Source organism: Salarias fasciatus, chromosome 6, assembly GCF_902148845.1.
Source record: "Salarias fasciatus chromosome 6, fSalaFa1.1, whole genome shotgun sequence".
Classification (NCBI taxonomy): domain Eukaryota; kingdom Metazoa; phylum Chordata; class Actinopteri; order Blenniiformes; family Blenniidae; genus Salarias; species Salarias fasciatus.
The window spans coordinates 28,356,772-28,376,149 of NC_043750.1; the positions used below are offsets into that span (position 1 = coordinate 28,356,772).

The 19,378-nt window shown below is 42.1% G+C and overlaps 1 protein-coding gene across 1 annotated transcript; it reads left to right on the forward strand.

Annotated features, from left to right (window-relative positions):
* The first annotated feature begins 2,436 nt into the window (after positions 1–2,436).
* tmod1 (tropomodulin 1) lies at positions 2,437–18,987 on the forward strand. The gene is given in 14 exon segments (XM_030095143.1): positions 2,437–2,751; positions 6,509–6,577; positions 6,699–6,737; positions 6,952–7,089; positions 9,738–9,894; positions 11,370–11,418; positions 11,420–11,481; positions 13,050–13,139; positions 14,890–15,020; positions 15,643–15,750; positions 15,902–16,045; positions 16,375–16,519; positions 17,784–17,883; positions 18,783–18,987. Coding segments are annotated over 11 exon segments (1,167 nt in total). The 5' UTR covers positions 2,437–2,751; positions 6,509–6,577; positions 6,699–6,737; positions 6,952–6,966; the 3' UTR covers positions 18,841–18,987.
* Positions 18,988–19,378: the final 391 nt, after the last annotated feature.

The window sequence follows — 19,378 nt, forward strand, 5'->3', positions numbered from 1 at the left end:
GACGGTTTCAAAGAAAAAAAAGCACAAATAAAACCTAATTTGGAGGCACTCAATGCCAGAAGAAGTTAAGACTGTCTTTTATATTCAGGCCAACCTCTTTTGATTTTTCTGGTTACCTGGCACCGTTTTCAACAATACAATGACAGTTAAGAGAAGCATTTACAGTCCGTTTCAGTTACTAGTGTGAACTAACATGTTAATCTTTGCTGGTTTGGCTTTCTTTTTGAAGATTGTTGATTCTAATAAATAAGAGTGTGTAGTGTTCGCTTTTTGTTTGTATGACAATTACTACTAACAGAGTTCTTTTTGTTTTTCTTGATGTCATTAACATTGTCGAGCAGTGTCTGTACTCGTGGGGAGAGAAATCTGAGCTCTCCGTTAGAAACGTATGTTGGCTGCTGAGGAATGTGAAAGACAGATCTCAACATGCATTGAAGCACAAAGATTTCTTCTGGAAAAAGTTTGTTTTATTCTGAAATTTGTCCTTTGTCAAATGATGGGGGGGGAAATAAACTTGTGGTTCTCTGATGTGCTGTCGTTGTGGCTCAGCTTACTGCTATGAGAAGTACAGGCAGAGTAATTCATTGTTGAATGCTATTTAACGTTAAGATTATTCTCATGTTGGAATTTTATGGTGGGAAAAAACATAGAAATCCACATATTAAATGGAATTGTTAGGTAAAGAGATACCAGATGCACTTACATGAATATGATCTATTTACTGAAATGAAATTTCAAATGAGGCAGAGTTTTACCCTGGGTTCCTCATTCAGTCCAAACGTGCATTTCAGTTAAATGTTCAAATATTCTCTTCTGAATACCAATGGAAATAGGAAAACGGCTTATCTCAGTGTCTTTCATTCTCACGCATCGGTAGGTTATTGTCGTGAGCCCCGATCTATGCAGCTGTTTGGTTTTTGCGTTTATAGTTCCAGTATTGTCATGCCTTTTCAGTATTGCCCCTACTTATTCAAGCCTATGTGTTGCCATGAATATCATATTCCTCATTTTAAGATACTTACAGTGTGGGACCACAAAATATTGTCATTACAATATCCGCCATTCCTGATGATTATTGCAGAGATCTAAAAAAAAAAAAAGTCTGCATGTGGTTAAAATGTATGATTTTTAATGAACTGAGATTTTCATGTGTCTTCATATATTTTTCTCTTACTCTTTGGTTGTGTGTCTTGCATGGCAGCCAGTTTGTGCCAAGGGTGAGTGGTGATCCATTGAGCAAGACAAGAAGCAACAATGTAGAGGCCACAACGGAAGAAGGTATAGCATATGAGTGTGGGCTCCAGTTTGCCAATTCTTACATTACGACTGTCCATGAATGCATCAGAGCTGTAAGCCAGCGCTGATTGGCTGTGCGGCATGAACGAGTTTTTTCTTTGCACTTGACCTGAACTCTTTGAAGGGAAGTTAAACAGTATGCTAAACACTATGCTAGCCGCTAGCGGTACTACCCAAAACCTAACATCGGAGCCATGGTGAGTCAGTGAAACCTAAAAATGAATAAATAAATAAATATTATCTTATCAGAATGCTGTGGTCTTTAACACCTGCCTGTTTGAATGTGCCTTGTGTTGCTTTCAACTACAAGAGACCCGAGTCTATTTTTTTTCTAATATACGTGAATTCCAAAAGCTATAGATAGCTGTGTCTATATCTATCTGAATAGATTGTGTAATTTTAGACCAGCTGTGGTTCATTTTATATTTAAGCTGTATCAAAGATGGTCCAGATTTACCCAGTGAGTTTTTAATCTGAGATTTCAGCACCATGGACAGCGACGCTCTGAGATTGACAGCTGTCAGGATGCATTTCTGTGTGTGTGGTTGCATATGTATGTGTTCTTCAGAACAAGTTTGTGAACTGGTTTCTGACTTTATTCTCCTTTCTGAGGCATATAGGTTTGCTTGACTCAATAAAGTGAGAATTAGTGTGTTGTTTGATGGTAGCATGAGGGATTGTTTGATGGTAAAGTTACTATCATAAGGGCCTGTCGAGAATGCTCCGCCCCCTCTGTACTGAGACCCTCTGCCTCTGCTTTGGTGCTTTTGCATTTGCGTTTTGATTTCGCTGTTGCGTTGTGGCCTTTTGCTGTTGTGGTGATGTGATGTGGTTTGTTGTTGCCGGTGGCGGTGTCCCTCGTGGGATACTGTAGTAAAGCTGTAAAGTCTGTAAAGTTAATCAGTTTCAGTGGAACCTGCAACCTCCAATTGTTAAGCAAGCAGCTTTACCAACAGAGCCACAAGCTACCACAAGTATTTAAAAATTCTGTTAAACATCTAAATATTATGATGAATGATGGAGGAGGCATCCCATGCTCCACAGGTCCGTCCTGCTGATACGCCTCCCCGTGTCCGATAATGGAAGCAGCTCCGCCTGGTGACATCACTGGAGTGACAGGCCAGCCGTGCGCGAGGAGGAGGAGGCTCCGCTCCCCAAAGTTTACTTTGCCCTTTGCGGGAGATGAAATTCAGCCTCCTGGAGCCCAGGGCGAGACGACCAGAGACGGGGGGAGGAAACCCGAGCGAGCTCGCGGACTCCGGGCGGATTGCGGGCTGCGTGCGGGGCATGGACGGTGCGTTGTAGCGCGCTCTGAGCGGATTGTGGACCCGCGCGCCCCGCAGCCGAGCGGACCTCGCGCTGCCACTGCAGCGGCTCTGGAGGAAACCATATCTGGTCAAAGTATCGTTGCTGTCACCCAGCGGGACCGGACGGCTATAAATAGCGGTGGAGGAGGTACGGAAATTAATGCAAAATTATGTTGCTAGTCGGTAAAATAGGGAATAAGCAAGGGTCATATCTGTATTAAAATATAAAGATAATCAGCGCTTCGTTTGAGAAGTATGTTTGTATTAGGTCATCATTATTAATTCATTTTAATTCAGACAATACTGAAAGTCTAGAAATATGTTTTAAACCTGATACACATTTTCTTTTCGTTGGTGCTTATTTCATGAACTTTTGGAGGTTTTGCTCCTGTAGCCAAGGTCAAAGTTCTATCACCAAAGTCCTGCAGACAGAAACAACGCTTAATTCATCAAGTGAACATTCTTTGTGTTAGTAGTTAGTAACTGTGTAAAATATTCTGACCATATATTACTTGTCAGATACAGTTTTTTGTGTCACCCACCGTGCATAATGAGGACTTTCAGTCAGTCTGCTGGCTGCTTGGTGTCAGTCACTGACCTACATGCATTACAACAATACAGATTAACTCATTTACTTTAGTCGTTTTAAGTAGTTCATTGCGTGGCCTGAGTTTAAAACCCTTCCTTTGTCCCTCTGCTAGGACAGGTTTGGCCTTAAACCAAAGCTGTTTACTTCATTATCGAAACATGTACAGATTGAATTCAGAAGAATATCATGTATCTATCTCCTGGTTTAGAGATGTATGATATCAGGTCATCACAGATAATATAGAAAAAAATGACATGTTGACCTCTGCAGTATGTGCAAATGGCCTGACCTCTGGTTCTAAAGCAGCAGGAGAGCTGCAGGGCCCTTCATTACATGATCTTGATATATGACTCCTTACTGGCCCCTAAAGTGGCGAGCATTCGGACACAGAGACGCAGATGGGTCAGGACTGGATTTACTCAGTTTTCTGATAAACTCATTCGAGAGGAGAGAAGGACTGTTGTTTACGGTTTAAATGATTGGTCAGCGGTGATCCATTCAATGCTAAACCATCAGAGGAGCGAATGCAGATCCTTTTGGAATCAATTCAAACAGTCCCTTACTCTGTGTTGCAGCTTTTGTCTGCATTGTAACATGTGACTGAGGGAAGCATGCCAGTTGTCTCACAGCTGTTAACAGGGCCATTTCTGAGACCTGTGCATGCTCACTTTCTTTTTGGGCACTCTGCTCAGCATACTCCGAGGCTTCGGCTCCTTTAACACAGATAAATAGAAAAGGATTAATATTAGGGGTTATTGGGTCAGTTAGTATGATTTTATGTGACACTCACTGCTGCCAATTTACTGTCAAATGATGTGATTGACATTATTTGGCTTCTCAGATATAAGCTTGTATGACATTTTGTGTGTTAGCTGCATTAATTCAATCCATGCAGCTGTAAATATAGTGCTATTTGTGGTTATTGCATTGAAGAGTGTGTTTTTGGGTTTTGTTTTTTTTTTTTGCACTGTACAAAATCCTTTTGAGGTTTTTACCTCCTATACTAAGTTGCCAACATTAGATAAGCTAAGAAATATATTAATAAGGTTCCTGAAAATTCCTGAAAATCATCTTTAAGACAGTCTTATTTTAATTATCATTTTATGTTAATGTTTAATAAGTTCCAACAAGGAATAATGTCAGTAACCTAAAATCTCCATGGTGCTTTCATGGGATAAACAGTCACTAAAATTGATCACTTTGTTTGCTTCAGCTTTGCGACCCAAGTTGCTTGATTGTTTAAGGAGTTTGAATAAATGTGCAAGCAAGTTCCAAACAGTTGTTTTGTTTTATAGTGTGCACGTCGCATTTTTGTGGCTTTCGGAGTACATAACAACACCAGTCTAGAGACAACAGCAGCGATATAATAGAAAGCATTAATTAGATGTTCTTAGCCTTCTTTCATTGCAAAAGTGTTAAAAGAAACTGTGCAGGAAGTCCCTGCTGAAACCTCAGCGAGCCGCCGTGGCCCTGAGCGTCCCGCTGTGGTTCATGTACTGATTTACAGGCTTTGGCCTCTGCGAGCGTGTGCGAGTTTTACTGAGATTTATGTCCGTCTCATGGCTGAAAAACTTACTGCTCAGTAGAGTTTATGCTTCGAATCAGTTTGAGAGATCTACCCAAAGAAGCTTCTGATTAAGCACAGCATTGATCCGGCGGGTTACTTGATGATCTCTTGTTTCTAGGAAAGCCGTGCCCATACAAGGCCAGTTGTCATATAACTTTATATTCAAGGTTCTACGCATCGGACTTGATTAATAGTCCTGCGTCGGAGCTGCTATTCTTAGACGCTCCAGGACTACACAGGCCTGGTTTGGAGGTCAAAGGTCAAGCTAAATGTTTATGACTTTACGGGGTACGTCCTACCTCAGGTCAGCCGGAGTTGTTATTGAATTTCTGCCCAGTGAATGTCCTCCAGTGAAGCAGAAGCTCATAGAAACATCGCAAATACAAGCCAGGGTCTGTTTGATATCATCAGAGCAGGTCAGCGTCTTCCAGCAGACTTGCAATGTTACTTGGAGTTCAGCCCAGTTCTTCATCTTTTGGTTTTGGAAACCTGTCCTGTCATGAAGCTTAGCGAAGCAGAACAAAAGCACAGCCCTCTTGACCCCATCTTTTAGGAGAACGGCCAAAACACACTTGCTGACATACTTAAGATCAAAAAGAAAGGTTCTCTCTCGGATTTCGCGCTCCCAGATTACAGCGTTTTCTGCACTTTGGCTGGTTTCTGAGCTTGAGCTCCACATTTTCTGCCTAATTTGAGAACCCTCCCTTCACCTGAAAGAGGCTCACTGAAGTTATACTTAGTGCTGTCATGTGGACATCCATCAGCAGCAGCTCAACACATGTCACACCGCGACTTTGAGGAACCAGAGTTCAAACACACCCGCATGCCGAGTGTTTGGTGGGGTGACCCGCCGGTGTTCCGCCGCCGCTCGCCTGTCATCAGTCATCGGGTCTCGCCGTCGGTTTCAGAGTTCACGGTGGAGAGAAAGCAGATCCTCAGTGTGACCCCGGTGACATTTTAGAGCCAAACATAAAGCACGCGTTTTCCAGACAAGATATTTGTTTTACTCAAGGATTTGCTTTTCTGCAAGGAAAAAAAAAAAAAAGCAGAGCTGCACTTGTCAGGGTCAGTAAGAGGATGTGACCCTGAAAAGAAAGAAAGCACTGTCAAGTGTCAGCAGAGTAATAATTTTCAGATGTGTCTTTCAAGCGTGTCTTCAATGATCCTCCACGTCGGGACCCTCAGAGAAAAGGCAAGACTGCTACTTATCACACGCAGGAACACATGAAGGAGCAGGGAGCCAGAGTGCAGGCCTGCCTCATGACTTTTCTTCTTATAATGAAACCAGAGCGTCATCAGCACCTCATGCTGAAATACAGAGCCTTCATATCGGAGCATCCTCAGAATTCAAAGTATCCTAAACAGTGGAACAGTCAGACCTCTCAGCATAGCGTCCGACAGTTGTTGCCCCCCTTTGTGACGCAGACATGAAGCTACTTGAGGAAAATCTGTGGATGCGTTGCACGCATTAACACAACGCAGAATTTACCCACCCGTCATCGCTGATAAAATCCAATTTGAATGAATGTCCACGATCAAACACAAAGAAATGAGAGAACTTAATCAGTGAAGCAGAATCAGGAGCTGCTCATCTCCACCATGCCACAAAAACTTTTTACTCAAGTCCTATTTAGAATAAACTCACTGGTTACAACCAGAGAAGCCATAGAGTCACAGAGTCCCTGCAGATGACAGTCTGTATTGTTTTATAGTTGAGAATCGACTCTCCTGCTGTCCTGCCTCTTTCAGGAGTCTTGCTGTCCCAGAACCTCTGGTTGCCTTCGCTGTTAGTGTGCCCCGAGGCTGGGGGTCTTCCAGGTGGGCACAATCCAGCAAATCAAGTGACATTCACTTGATTCGTTGAATCTTATTGTTAAGATTCTTCTTTTCCGACAAGGATTTTTTTAATGCTTCAACTTTGTGTTTTCTACCTTCACAGATCCTGTATTTTGACTTTTCATCAAGCGTGTTTACTGAAGTAAGTGAACTGTTTTCTGGCTTTTCTCTGGTTTTAAATCTCAAACTGAAACAAGACATAGTTTAAGGATATTGCAACTTAAATTAAAGTCACATTGCAAGAGAAATCATGAGATTTTCTCAGAAACGTGATCACTCGAAATCCTCTCTTAAATTGGATTCTCTGATGTTTGAATTCTGATTCCGTGTGAGTCTGACTCTAATCTCATCTGCAGGTGTGCTGTGCCACGATGTCGGTGATGAGGAAGGAGATGGAGAAGTACCGGGACATCGACGAGGACGAGCTGCTGAAGAAGCTCTCGGAGGAGGAGCTGCAGCGGCTAGAGGATGAGTTAGATGAGCTGGATCCCGATGTGAGTTTATAATATGGACGGCCATAAGGAGGTGTTTCTGTCACTGTGTTGGTATCTGTGCAGAGTTATAGGGCCGAATAAACCCTCTGACGTCGTCCGACGCCGTGTTTTCATGTGAAAAGCCGTTCGCCGGTAATGCGCCGTCGCCCCGTTTGCTCGGCGGGAGCGTGTCAGAGGGCATGAAAGTCCTGTAAATGATGGCTTTCACTGTGTTAATACAGATGCAGCAGGGCCACATTCGTCTCACAAGCAGTTAGTGTTGGTCCTGTAGCGTTTATATATATATAAATATAATTTATGGTCAGTGGCTCACACTGTGTTTCACAGTATACATGCGAAGTCTGAGATTTACAGTAAGACAAAAGGAATAAATTCAGCTTTTTTTCTTAAAAAAAAAAATGGTTTCAGTAAATGGAGAAAAGAAAAATAAAGTGGTGCCAAGTGGGACGGGACGGATTTACACCCCCTCTGGTTTCCATATTGTTAGGGTTAGCATTTTAATACAAAAACTTTAAATCCTTGCTGTATCTTTGCAGTATTTTCTGTATTTATTTTTCCACTGCAAACAGCCACAAAATACAATAGTGGCCATACCTGTGTGTGTAGCTGTTGGTTTTTATGATGTGTTTATTTCTGCATTTCTTGTGCGGTGACAGAAGTTGAGGCGCTGCCGGCAGCTGTAATAGCTTTCAGATAAATGTCTAACGGCTCATAAAGAGGCTGGAGTCCCCCTCCATGCCAAGGGGATGACTGGAAGGATTGTGTGCGTGTGTGTGTGTGTGTGTGTGTGTGTGTGTGTGTGTGTGTGTTGTGTGTGGTGTGTGTGTGTGTGTTGTGTGTGTGTGGTGGGTGTGTGTGTGTGTGTGTGTGGTGCGTGCCAGCGGTGAGTGACTGCAGGGACTCTGTGACGTGCGCTGCAGGACCAGTGAGCGGCCTGTGCGTGCGGGTTTACCTTGTTTGTGCCTGTTTAGGAGGATCACAACCCTGAAGTGCCCAGAGCCTGTGAAACACGCTGTCTCCCTTCCAGCACAGCTTCCCACATCACTTCCAGTAAACACAAAAAAAAAAAAAAAAAAACACCGTTGACAAAAAGATCCCTCCTCTGCCAGCTGCGCTGTGATTGTAGGAAGATAAATTCATCGACAACTGTTGCGAGAACATTTTGTGTCTTAAGATTTGCCTGAAAGTCGCACAGCTCAACTTGGGCCTGGTTGTTTGGTTTTAATAAGACGCCATCATAGCTGTATCTTAAACCTTTCAGAGGAAATTCACTCTAATATTTAGAACTTGGAGAATTTAAACACTGTTGTGAGTCTTAAGCACAACTAAATGTTATTTATGTATGACAAAAAATCAGATTATGTCTTGACCAAAACAGCGTTGTATTTCAATTTACAGTTAATTCAAAACTGTACGACACAAATTTAGTGAAAAAATTCACTATCCTGTTGCCTGGTAATCATCATATGACACTTGGGTCCTAAAAAATGTGATTTTCATCAGAAAAGTGATGTATCCTTTAATTGTCATTTCTTACGCTGGTTTTCTTTGAAGAAAATAGCAGGAAGTGACCATACATGGACTCAAGTATTTTCCTTTCAGGCAAGAATTTAACTTTTACTGGCTTTTGCCTTTAACCTAACAAAATGTCCCAAGCAATAAAAAAGAGACTGAATAGGAGAGGGCTGTGGAGAAACCATAAAGAAACCTAAAAGCAGGCAGATATCTGATGCATGAGTTAAAATCCCTCAGTCCCGCGCTCATAGTCAGGTACCGTATTTGTTTACATCTTACTGTTATGTGTGGATCGCTGCTGAGGGGAAACCGAGAATCAGCAGCTGATAACGTTGTGTGACAGAAAACCTGGACGGTGACAGTGAAATACAGTAGACTGCCTTTTTAATGGTAGATGTGTGACTGTTCATATAACCTCTATGTTACGACTTAAAGGCAAAACGTATCAAGTTAATTTTAATTTGTATTCAAAAAATAATAAAAGGAAAATTAATACTGTTTATACTCTTTTTTCCCCTTCACATAGATAAAAGATGGGAAAAAAACATTAAGTAGGTGGATATTTTAAGAAGAAAAGTAGAAAAGCATGCATTGCGTGATATATGAGGAAAAATTAAGGTTTTGGGGGTAAAAATTCTAAAGAAAAATTAGAGGATTACAGTGAGAGACAGAAATAGAGACGGAGAGAGAACAAGAGGCTTGTGAGTGCTGAGAGGACAGATAAGATATGCAGCTATAAGCAGCACGTCTAAGAGCTGCTCTGAGTGTCGCTACAGGTTGAAAATAGCTCGCTGTGGGAAATTTCTCTGGCTGGAGATGAGATAGAAAGCGATGTGGGATTTACCTTAACCAGAACAAGGATACTGTACTCTACCTACAGTCTCATGAAATGTAATGCTGAACCTTTTGGCCATCTTCCAGTTTTCCCAGTGGATGAATCCTTTGAATCCCCGATCCTCATTTCATGATATAGTGAGAATCTGTGATCAAGCTTTGTTATGATGGCAATTAAAAAAAAAGAAGTTTTTATTACTAATTGAATAAATGGAAATGAAATCAAAAGTTCATAGATTAACGCAACATATTTCTTAATTTTATTTTTGAAACAACTCAAAGTCTGTCTCTTGGCCCAGAATGCGCTGCTGCCCGCTGGAATGCGGCAGAAGGACCAGACCAAGAAAGCGCCGACGGGGACGTTTCAGAGAGACAACCTGCTGGCCCATCTGGAGAAACAAGCCAAGGAGCATCCGGACAGAGAGGACCTGGTGCCCTTCACCGGGGAGAAGAGAGGTGGGAGCCTGCTTTCTCTCTCACGCCGTTTCAGAGTTATGTTCGCTGAGAAATGCTCACATCAAGCCTAAAATAAGATGTGTGCCTGAACACCTACATTCAGAAGCTTGTCCTGGTTCCAGAAGTCGTCGTCCCACACAGACTGTCACCTTGACAGCACCAGTTTAGTCTGAGCACAGAGGTGTGTGACGGATGGCGAGAGATGCCGGGCGTCGCTGTGTGAAACGCGAGAAGGTCTCCCAGCTGTCACTTTCACCTTCTTCCTGTTTGCTCGTGCTGCTGCCATCTCGCAGGTGATGATGAAAGGCGCCCGGGCAGAACGAAGCTCGGCTCGTTACGTCTCACGTCTTTTGTAGTCTGCTTGGCCGCGTTGAGCAGTTTATCCAAGAGGGGAATGTGGGGCGAAGCTCACCGTCTCGCCAGAGTCCCTCCGCTCAGGCAGACATGGAGACAGCAGCCGCTGGTCAGGTGGAAGAGGACGGATTCTCACCTCGGATGTTTCAGCTGTTATGTAACAGAAGCAAAACGGGGCAAATGCACTGACCTCTCTCTGTCTGCGTGTCTCTTTACCTTTGTCTAACATTTGACCTCATGATGCATTCATGAAACACAGAGACAAGAGAAGATGCTCGCTATTTTAGAGTCACTAATTAACCTCAAATACATTTTGGAATGAGAGCAGAAACTGGAGTACTTGTAGAAAATCTATGCAAAAAAGGTTTCAAAGCTCAACCCAGGCTCGAACCGGAGACCCTGCTGGCTGTGAAGCAAGGCTACTCACCACTACACAACTATTCACCCAAAGAAAATGAACTGTGGATGACAGGAACCTGTGCTTATAGGCTTTATAGTGTTTGGAATACATCTTTAAATGGAAAGGTCCTGGTTTCAGATCCTGCATTTAAAAAAAAAAAAAAAAAACTATCCATATCTTTGGTGTAATTTGCAGTGAATTATTGTGATGAACCCTGGAAAAAAGGAAAAACGTAACAGACAGTTTGAATTGAGCTGGACCAACCAGATTTATGTTTTCACACACGAATCTAACTTTGTCTTTCAGCCAGGTTTTCATCTGATTCTTGATTTGTTGTATAACTCTAAAGACTTTCTGTTTTAAACTTGATTGTGATATAATTTATTCAGAACATTAAGTGTTTATTTTTGCCTATGTAGTATGATTTAAACTCAAATGCATATTTGTCGATGTGTGCTTCAATGTGTGTATTCATCCCTTTATTTGTCTTCAGACACTGCGAAGCACAGTCAGTTTGTCTAAAAGATGCTGACAGACAAAGTTTAATTGGTTTTATGATTATTTTGTGGCAAAATGAACCTCCTTCCAGTCCTATTAAACAATGTGTAATGATAAATAATTCAAAGAATTTACTCAATGGACAAATTGTGTTTTTGACATGTAGTGGTCAGACACCAGTACTAATAAACACGATGTTGGCCTTCTTGGATTTCCTTTGCAGGGAAAGCCTGGGTGCCTAAAAAGATGGTGGACCCCATCATGGAGAGTGGACTCTGGAGAGTTAGAAGAAGCCCTGGCAAGTGCTTCTGATGCTGAACTCTGTGATATCGCAGGTAAAACACCTTCACTCGACATGAATTTCTGGATTTCTGCTTAATGTATTCCCAACACATAAATACCTAAAATATTCAGGTCTGATAGTTATAGTCTGTAAGTGTATTGTTCAGTCTAATTCATTCTTTTCCCTTTTCAAACTCTCACTAATTCACCATCATGCTCTTTTTGTTCTTGTTAATCTACTTTTCGTCCATCCGACTCCCCTCCATCTTCCTCCAGCACTCCTCCCATCCTCTCCACCCTCCCCCTCCATCTCTTCATCCACATCCTCTCCATTTTCTCCACCTGCTGGGCCTTTCTGTCCGTTAGCTGAACACCATCCTGGGTATCTGATAACTGCACTCTACGTTTGCATGAAGCACTTCTCGTCTCTCAGTGACAGTTTATCGGTCCTGCATAATGCACAGTTAGTGGAAGTTAGTGCACAGTTAGTGCATTGCTGCATGTCTGAACTTTGCATCTCATGTAAAAATGTCAGTTTTGGTCCAACTTTTATTGCATATTGCAAAGTGAAAACATCCAAAAGATGGAATCTGAGCTCCATGCAGCTCCCGTTATTTTGTCAGACAATTTGCAAAAACAATTACGTTGCTGGCTTAATAGCATATAAGATGAGGAAAGTCTCTTTACCCATAAGGCAACCTCATTTTTAGTGCTGATACTCTATTAAACAGTGTTCGGTCCGCTGGCAATGAGGGTAATTTTTTAAGACGCATTACCAAAAAAACAGTGACAAATTCTAAGATGTTGAAATGACCTGAATACTATCCCTTACAGAAGTACTAACCATTTATTTAAAGTCTGCAGAGCCTGGCGAAGCTTCAAAAAGGAAAATGCTCCTTAAAGTCCTCAAAATCTGTCTTCATCAGTCAAATGCATATTAATGTTTAATTATATTGATTTAGTTTGTTAGTTTTCTGCAGCTTAATTAACCATTTAACTTGCGTGTGCTCAGGGAAATCAGTATGTTTTATTTATGATACAAATTAATTTTGTGCAGCTGTATTAACTTAGCAATAAGAATATTGTTATAAAGGCTTAGAGCGATGATTATGTGACATTTTGGTATTTCTTGTTTTCCACGAAACACAAAATAATCTCAACTCTCGAATGTTCTGATTTGACTAAAACGTGATTTTGTTCACTGGTTTAATCTTAAACTAAACTCTGAATAAGCATGCTGTTTCTGCTCTTTAGTTAGTATCAGGAATGTGTGCAGCTGAAGGAAGAGCCGTGTGCTTCCTGTTTGTAACCATTTAGGAGCATGTATGAAATTTATTCTTCCAAAAATTCACTTTGGGAGTAGAAATGAGGAATGCCAGAGGAGAGCAAGTTTACGTTTGGTGCAGATCACCAACAGACTCACCGAAATTGAAACAGGATGCGAATGCTTGATGGATAAAACTGACGTTATCAGGCTTGATTTGCTCGTTGTGCTTTTTTTGTTGGTCCTCTGTGTCAGTGTTGCATAACAATCATTGAATCTGTTGCTCGGCGACTCGCTCTACCTCCACGCCGTTTTCGTTTATGTGCTTCGTTCTGACCTCTTGTCTTCTTCCTCCAGCCATCCTGGGCATGCACACCCTCATGAGCAACCAGCAGTATTACGAAGCTCTGGCCAGCAGCACCATCGTCAACAAGCAAGGCCTCAACAGTAAGTGAAACACACGTGTGTGTGTGTGTGAACAAATGCTTCATTAAGTCCAGTTATACATGTTGAAGTGAATAAATGGGGAACAGCCAAGTCTGACGTTCATGCTGTGTCCGATCAGCGTGTTGTCGCTGATGATCCTTCTGTTTACACGGTTTAAGCCATTTTACTCTGAGATTGCTTTTACCTCCATCGTATATTTGTTGTTTATCTGGCGTGGTGCTCATCGTATGGATTTTCCTCCAGATCCAGTAAACAGGGAGAGACGGAGCGTCTCACTTGATAATATAACCTGCTTGTTAAAAAAAACACCAGCTGGCTGTAAAGTTTGGAGTCACGCAGTGAAATCTTCGTCTGGTCGATTCCCAGCACTGACCTGCAGCATGTATTTTTGGACAAGTTTCTTTTCTGTTCATGTTGGAGCATTGTTTCACAAAAGAAAGGAAAAATCCAGTGATGTGTCAAAACAACGGTTGCTGTTGTGGTTTTGTGCAAATGAGTACTATCAAGGGTTAAAATGTGTTGCTACACAAAATATCCTCTTTACTGCTGTGTTTCACTGTTTGGTTTCTTGAGAGGAGCAAACGCGTCTGGTTCATGATCTTATCGGCCTGTTATCTCATGGTATCTCTTGGAAAACCACTTTTCTGAAGACGCAGTCCGCTGTGTCTTTTCTGTGTTGCACTGTTTATTCCATTAGAACTCGTTCCAGAAGTGGATAGTTGCTGCATGTGTAGAAAATTCGTTAAGTTTGCGAGTGTCTGGGTGATATAAATGAGAGCAGACAGGAGACTGAGGCGCTCTGGACCCAGGAGTGCAGTGAAAACATGGTTTATTGAATGCAGCCTGCAGCAGGCAGGGTTCAGAATGCGGTCGGTGGGTTTTCAGATTAGAGAAGGGCTGGCATGAAGGACTGGACTCACCACACACACAAAGCAACACAACAAACTTACATACAGAAACGCAAAGCTTATAAGCACTTGGGACAAAAGCTCTTCTCCTCTGATTGGCCGTGGAGTCTGTCGATCCCAGTTAAGCTTCGCCTTTTTCTCCTTTGACTGAACATGCAAATTGTTTTTCACCAAATTTACTGCAACAGTAGAAGGGAAAATGTGAGCTTGTAAGTTTTTTAATCTGTGCTTTGTAAAATCAGATTTATACGCCTGAATTAAGGATTTGTGAATGTGTAAGTTTTATTTTGTATTTGTGAAGAGAAGAAAATCTACAAGCGCACAACTCACGATACACAGCTATAAATTTTGCTTTTACAAGTGCTATAAAGTTGTAATAAAATATACACAAGTACAAATTGTACTCTTACAGGTGTTCAAAATAAATAATAATTAATTTTTGCATTGAATAAATAAAATTTCCAAGATTATGGAACGGTGTAGTCATTAAGCTTTAAAGGCAGAAACATCTAAGAAAACAGCATTGCCAAATCAACAGAGCGCTTCACAACATTTAACATGATCCTTGTGGGAAAAAAAGCTTTCTATTTTTGTGAACAATAAAGATTACAGTGCGTCGTTTGGCATGAAACCCTATATGTGATCAGATGTGTTGATAGACTCTCAGCCAATCACTCCTCCTGATAAAGCGTCGGACAGCATCGTCCTCTGGCAGTCTCTTAATCAGGATGACTGTCAACTAGTAGAAATACTTTCACGTGTTTCTGCTGCGGTAATATTTACTCCGAGTGCAGCGTTATTTTCATGCAGTAAGTGTGTTCTGTGCGTTTGTGGCCTCCCAGGTGTGATCCAGTCCACGCAGTACAAGCCCGTCCCCGATGAGGAGCCCAACTCCACCGACGTGGAGGAAACGCTGAGGAGATTAAAGAGGAACGACCCGGACCTGGTGGAGGTCAACCTCAATAACATCAGAGTAAGTTTCTGTCAAAATATCAATAGCAGGTTTTTATTGCTTTATTTTATCTGAAATTAGGCCAAGTTCTCAGCATGCACAGTATGTTGCACACTTTAATCACAGCCATAAATCTAACATAGAACCTACAATAAAAGAAAACATAGTTTCAAATGTTTAGTATGATGACCAGATATTTTTTTTTCTTTAAATTTGATATGTGGCGATAATGTCCGCTGCTCTTGCTCAAACAGCATACTAACCGTTGTCATGTTTCCATGAAACATGGGCGCATGGCCATTTCCTGCTTTATTAGATGCATGTTTACCAAACATTGCCAATACATCACTGTTCTTATGAGCTGCAGGTTTTTGAAGTCAGCAAAAAAACTCTTGTGTCAATAAGTCCTTGAATTTCAGTTTGCTAATATTTTCTTCCTCCATGTTGCTGGGATGTGATACGGCTGTTTTGATCAGGACGATAATAAAACTGTTCTAACTAGAGCTGCACGACGTATCGCAAACTTTGCGTTATATATTATCAACTTTCCATACAGTCATGCCCTGCATGTCAACATAATATGAAGAAGAAGAGTTTGTGTTCTGTACAACATATTGCTGATGTCTGATGTTTTATTTTGCAGAATATCCCGATCCCAGTCCTGAAGGAGTACGCTGAGGCTCTGATGGAGAACTCCGTGGTGGAGAGGTTCAGCATCGTAGGAACCAGGAGCAACGACCATGTAGCATTCGTAAGTCTCATGCATGTTAAATTTGTTGCTGTATGCTAAATGGTTTCTTCTTCACAGCAATGTCAACAAGAGGGTTTATCTACTGGGGCATGTTACAGCTCAAACAGCGCTACCCCCAGTGATTGAGTGAAGACGCTGTGTGTGTCTTCAGGCTCTGGCGGAGATGTTGAAAGTAAACACGACGCTGAAGAGCCTGAATGTGGAGTCCAACTTCATCACAGGGACCGGGATCCTGTCGCTCATAGAGTCACTGCAGAAGAACACCACACTACTGGAGCTCAAGATAGATAATCAGGTACCAGCTGGCTCAGAGGTTGATACACACTTCAGATTTGTGTGCGTGTGCGTGTGTGTCAGGTCGTGTACAGAGCTTCACTGCCACCCTGGTGTAATGGATCTATGTGTTAATTTGTCAGTGCTACAATCACAAAATCCCATCCAGGCGTAAGAAATTCATCTGTAAACTAAATCTGATCACACACACACCGAGGTTTTATAATGTAAACATCTATATAGTGTATCTAGATGTGTGTGTATTTATTATGTCTTTGAAGTATCAAACGTACACAAAAGCTAATCTTCTCCTGCTCTTAATTCTAATCTGCTTCAATCCCCAAACGTCAGAGTCAACCTTTAGGCAATAAGGTGGAGATGGAGATCGCCAGCATGCTGGAGAAAAACACCACGCTGCTGAAGTTTGGCTATCACTTCACCCAGCAGGGCCCGCGCCTCCGGGGCTCCAACGCCATGATGAACAACAACGACCTGGGTGGGTTGGACACACACACACACACACACACACACACACACACACACAACACTGCACAGATGCAGTGTTGCGTTTTGAATAAATTAAGCTTGTATCATGTCAAAAGTCCCTCGCTCACACTGATACCATTTCACCAACAGTCGTCTTGTATTTCATGACAGATTGACCTCAAGCTCTCAGTCTGGTGACGGCCTCTCGGCAGTGTTGCGTTTGGCCCTGGTGTTTTTTTTTTTTTCGCGTGCGTCAGTGCCGACACTTTATCTTCAATTCATCTTGCTGGAGTTGCACTTCAATCAGAGCCGAACGCAGGAATTCGCGTGATATCATCCACCAGTCGCTCGGTAGTACGGCCAGAACGGCTCGGCCAATCAAAACACGGCCTTCCAAAGCTCTGACATCAGTGCTAAGAAAAGAAAGTCAGCATGAGAGAGAAGGAGAGAGGGAGCGTTATGAAATGAGTCAACAAGTGATTATTATTTTTTTCACATTATGCTGTTATCTTGAAAAATTCTCTAAGCTGAACTCTCTGAAAGGTCGGTCATTAGTGGTAGAGACCAGGATCTACTTGCGTTGTAAGTAATTTGCTTGTTGTTACAAAAACAGGGAACAGGAAGTTTTAACACTGAACTTTTATCAATGTAACTTGATCAAATGAGGCGAAGCAATTGATCTTTTACCATCAGCCAGTTCTGATAGAAGACGCATTATATTTGCAGTTGAGAAGTATGAACACTCACACAAAGTCAACCTTTTGTTTCCAGATTCAGACCTTAAAGAACGTGAATACACCCAGACGTGGAAGGAGGGAAAAAAAAAGTGTCATAAGTCAGAAATATGAGCATGAATGCATCACTAGCTCAAGTTAAAGCAGAAACCCACAACTTCCAGTCTTTTTTGCGTCCGGATAGGTTTAGTGTGACTTCACTTCGAGGAAAAGAACACGGCGGCCCCCGTGTGCCAGAAAGCTCCGCTTACGCCACATTACATCATTTCAGAGGCAACAACAGACCAGAGGGCAGTCCACAGGGATCGCTCGAGGAAGAAGTGGTTCCCCTTTTGAAACTCCAAAAATGTCCCTCACTGTCTCAGCTATAATTTAACAGTGTCGAAATGTTGATGTAGATGAAAACAGTAGGGTGAGAGTTTGACGCCGTTGTCTTGTTTTGCTTATTTTTTTTACATTTTTGTACGGAAAAACAAATAATGACATCATGTTGTAACGGCTAATCTGTGACATTTCTTCCTCCCGCTCTTCGTCTTCAAGCCCGGGTCGTCCGGTCGGAGTCTGACGGCTCCTTCACTCTCACTCTGTCCGTCCCCGAGCTGGAGAGAGCCTTCGGGAAAAAGTTCAAGTCCAAGACGAAGTAAAAGAAAAAAAACACGGTCAAAACTCAACGCGTCACCGTTTGACCGCTCGGCTTCGCCTCTCTGCTGCCAACGTCTTCCTGGTTGTTCTCCAGACCGCTGGAGCCGCCGCTGCCTCCCCGTCACTCTCCTCTGAGGGGTTGCTCTTGCTTTTCCTTCTTGATGTCTTTGAGTGAACTCTGGCTTTCTCATAGTCCACTCCTGAAACAGAAACCTTTCAGCACAAGATCCATCTGGATCCAGTCGTTCGATCAGTACAGACGTTTAGTATCGAGTCTTAAATGTTAAATATGGCTGATCTCATACCGCTTAAGGACAAAATATTGTCTTCATTCAGAAGAGTGAATAGATAACAGTCAAAATCTGCTTTTTCTGCCTTTAACATGTGATTTTTTCCAGATGTGACTGTGTTTCCCTCCTTCTTCTTTGCATCAGTCAGAATCTATAGAAATCTGCTGTTTCCTGCTTTTTTCCCAACACCAAACACTTTTGGCATTTCACTCTTTGGATCTTTCGGCTCACCTGATTTTAGTCTTTCTTTCTTTTTTGTTGAACTGCTGTGAGAAACTCGTCCTGAGTCTCTTTCTGACTTCTGCTCTCTGAAACTCGAATGCTGGATCATCTTCAGGGCAAAGTTTGAAACAGATAAACAGCCTCAAACACTCATTCAAGTTTTATATTTTGAAAAACAACAGGAAGTTTAATAGTCCACCATAAATTGCAGGGTTAATACACATTTTGAAGATCTTTGGAGTGGCTGATCCAGTCATCTTTTCACCTCCTGCATCCTCCCTTCAGTCTTTCCCCAGGCTTGCTTCGCTGTCCTTCCGTTCCAGAATATATTGATCTTCCTTCTCTGTCTTTTTATGTGACTCCTTCTCTGTTTCTCCTTCCACAGTACGAAGAGAAGGCTTGAAGGAGGACCCATCTTCCCAAAGTGTGTCGACGATGAGTAGAAACCAGGGTGACGTTCAACTTCCCCTCCACCTTCAGCTCGTCTTTCTCCCCGTTTCAGCCCCACGTGATCAGAAGGCCAAGCCCCCAGCTCAGGATGCGCTCTCTCAGAAACACTTTCTGAACTTTTCGCCCTCACATCCTGCTGAAATCCATATTAAAGGATCCACTCTGATAAATTAGCATCCCTCTGCGCTGCCAGTCAGAACAGTCAAACCAAAGGATGAACAGTAGTTCCTTTTTTCACGCTGGCTAACCTGGTAAAGTCTTTTTTGTCATTTTAGATCCTTTAATATCTCACTCGGTGTTTAACGCTGAAGCTCTGGTTTTTTTGAATGTGGGCTCATTTCCAAGGTGTTGACCAACTTTCAAAAACCGTGTTTTTTTGCTGAGTGTAAAAAAAAAAAACAACTTCTAATTAGTAAAAATAATATTATCACTGTGCTGTAAATGAGTTTTTCTACAAACCTAAACCCCATTTTAAGATTGACAGTATAATACAACGAGCTGGGATTGTTTTTGAGATTCACTCCGATACTA